The sequence below is a fragment of the Bombina bombina genome, chromosome 7 (assembly GCF_027579735.1).
Source record: "Bombina bombina isolate aBomBom1 chromosome 7, aBomBom1.pri, whole genome shotgun sequence".
Classification (NCBI taxonomy): domain Eukaryota; kingdom Metazoa; phylum Chordata; class Amphibia; order Anura; family Bombinatoridae; genus Bombina; species Bombina bombina.
This window is the reverse complement of record NC_069505.1, coordinates 618,061,766-618,063,308: the sequence shown is the minus strand read 5'-3', so window position 1 is coordinate 618,063,308 and position 1,543 is coordinate 618,061,766. Positions and strand designations below refer to the sequence as shown.

Below are 1,543 nucleotides of genomic sequence, written 5' to 3'. Positions count from 1 at the left end.
CGTTACGAAGTGAAAAAAGGAAAATTAGTGCATTTTTTTAGTATACTTTTCATCTGTTTCATCACAATGTCAGTTGTTTTTGGACCTCTGTGAAGGTTGAACTTGGTGTCTTCTTTCAACCTCATCTGCTATGTTAATATGTAATTAATGAATAATCCCTTATTTTAATTGGCTGTGAAATATTTGCATTTAGCAGTTACTTTCCCTTTCTGCTCTATGTCAGACTTTGTCCTTTCCATTCCTAAAGTTGCTTGGTTTTGAAAATTAACTTCTGTATTTCAAACATTTTTTCATGGCTTTCAAAACCTCTCTGTTTCTTAAGCTATAGACTAGTGGATTTAATGCTGGAACCAAAGCAATATAAAACAAGGAAAGAATTTTATCTACTTCCTCAGAATCTTTAGACTTAGGTTTCATATTCATGCTTATAGACGTCCCATAGTAGACAATAACAACCATGAGATGTGAAGAACAACTGGAGAAAGTCTTGTGTCTTCCAGCTGAGGTTCGGATCTTCAGGATGGTAGATATGATGTAGATATAGGAGGTTAGTATTAGTAAAAAAGGAAAACATCCCAATAATATGCCACTAAAAGTTATAAACATTACAACATTTGTGGTGTCACTACAAGAGAGATGTACCACTGTTTGGAGATCACAGAAGAAATGATTGATTTCTTGTGCATTGTAAAATGATAACTTAGTCATCATCATAGTCAATGTCAATGAAATAATTGCACCAAGAAGCCAGCATGAAGTGGCTAAAAGGATGCAGGTCGTTTTGTTCATGATGAGAGGATAATTCAGGGGAATACAAATAGCCACATATCGGTCATACGCCATGGTGGTGAGCAGGGAAAATTCTGTAACTATACACAGCCCAAAGAAATAAATTTGTTTAAGACAACTTGTGAAGGAAATGCTGGTGTCCCCGGTGATTGTAGTGACCAGCAAGTTCGGCATAACCGTAGAGACGTACACAATATCCTGGACTGACAGATTTCCCAGAAAGAAATACATTGGTGTATGAAGTTGAGACACCAGGCACACAAGCGTAGTAATTGTTAGGTTACCAAGAACAGCCAGTAGATACATTATCAAAATGCCCAAAACAACCAAATATCTGTTTGGTAGAGAAATGAAAAATGGTTTTAGATAGAACTCAATCAACAATGTCCTGTTTTTTATAGTTTCATGTAATACATTTCCTTTGGGAAAAGAGAGAAAATTACAGTTAATTATCGAGAAGCTGTCTAGTGGAATCATTTAGATCTCAGAGTAACATATGTTATGAATAATCTTATTCTTTTTAAAATCTAGAGTAAAAAAAAAATTACATAATCCTTTGTTTATTAAAAAATCAGTATGAAATCACTATGAAATTAATTTGAATGGTTGACTAGATGCCCTGCAGGGGCGGGGCTGCCTGAGCATATGTGGACAGATTTCCTGTCTGGGAACATTGTCCACACTTACATTGATAAATGTGGGCCATAATATAAAAGGGTACAGATTATAAGTATGTCAATGGAGCTGGCATTCC

General features: G+C 35.3%; 1 protein-coding gene across 1 annotated transcript; it reads right to left on the bottom strand.

The window, feature by feature from the left end:
* Positions 1–264: 264 nt before the first annotated feature.
* Positions 265–918, bottom strand: LOC128636737 (olfactory receptor 13F1-like). The gene has a single exon (XM_053689720.1). The coding sequence runs from the start codon at positions 841–843 to the stop codon at positions 265–267; it is 579 nt and encodes a 192-aa protein (XP_053545695.1). The 5' UTR covers positions 844–918.
* Between the last annotated feature and the right edge of the window lie 625 nt (positions 919–1,543).

Bases quoted from the DNA above. Each gene is read 5' to 3' on its own strand.
- LOC128636737 (XM_053689720.1), bottom strand. From the start codon at position 843: ATGGCGTATGACCGATATGTGGCTATTTGTATTCCCCTGAATTATCCT.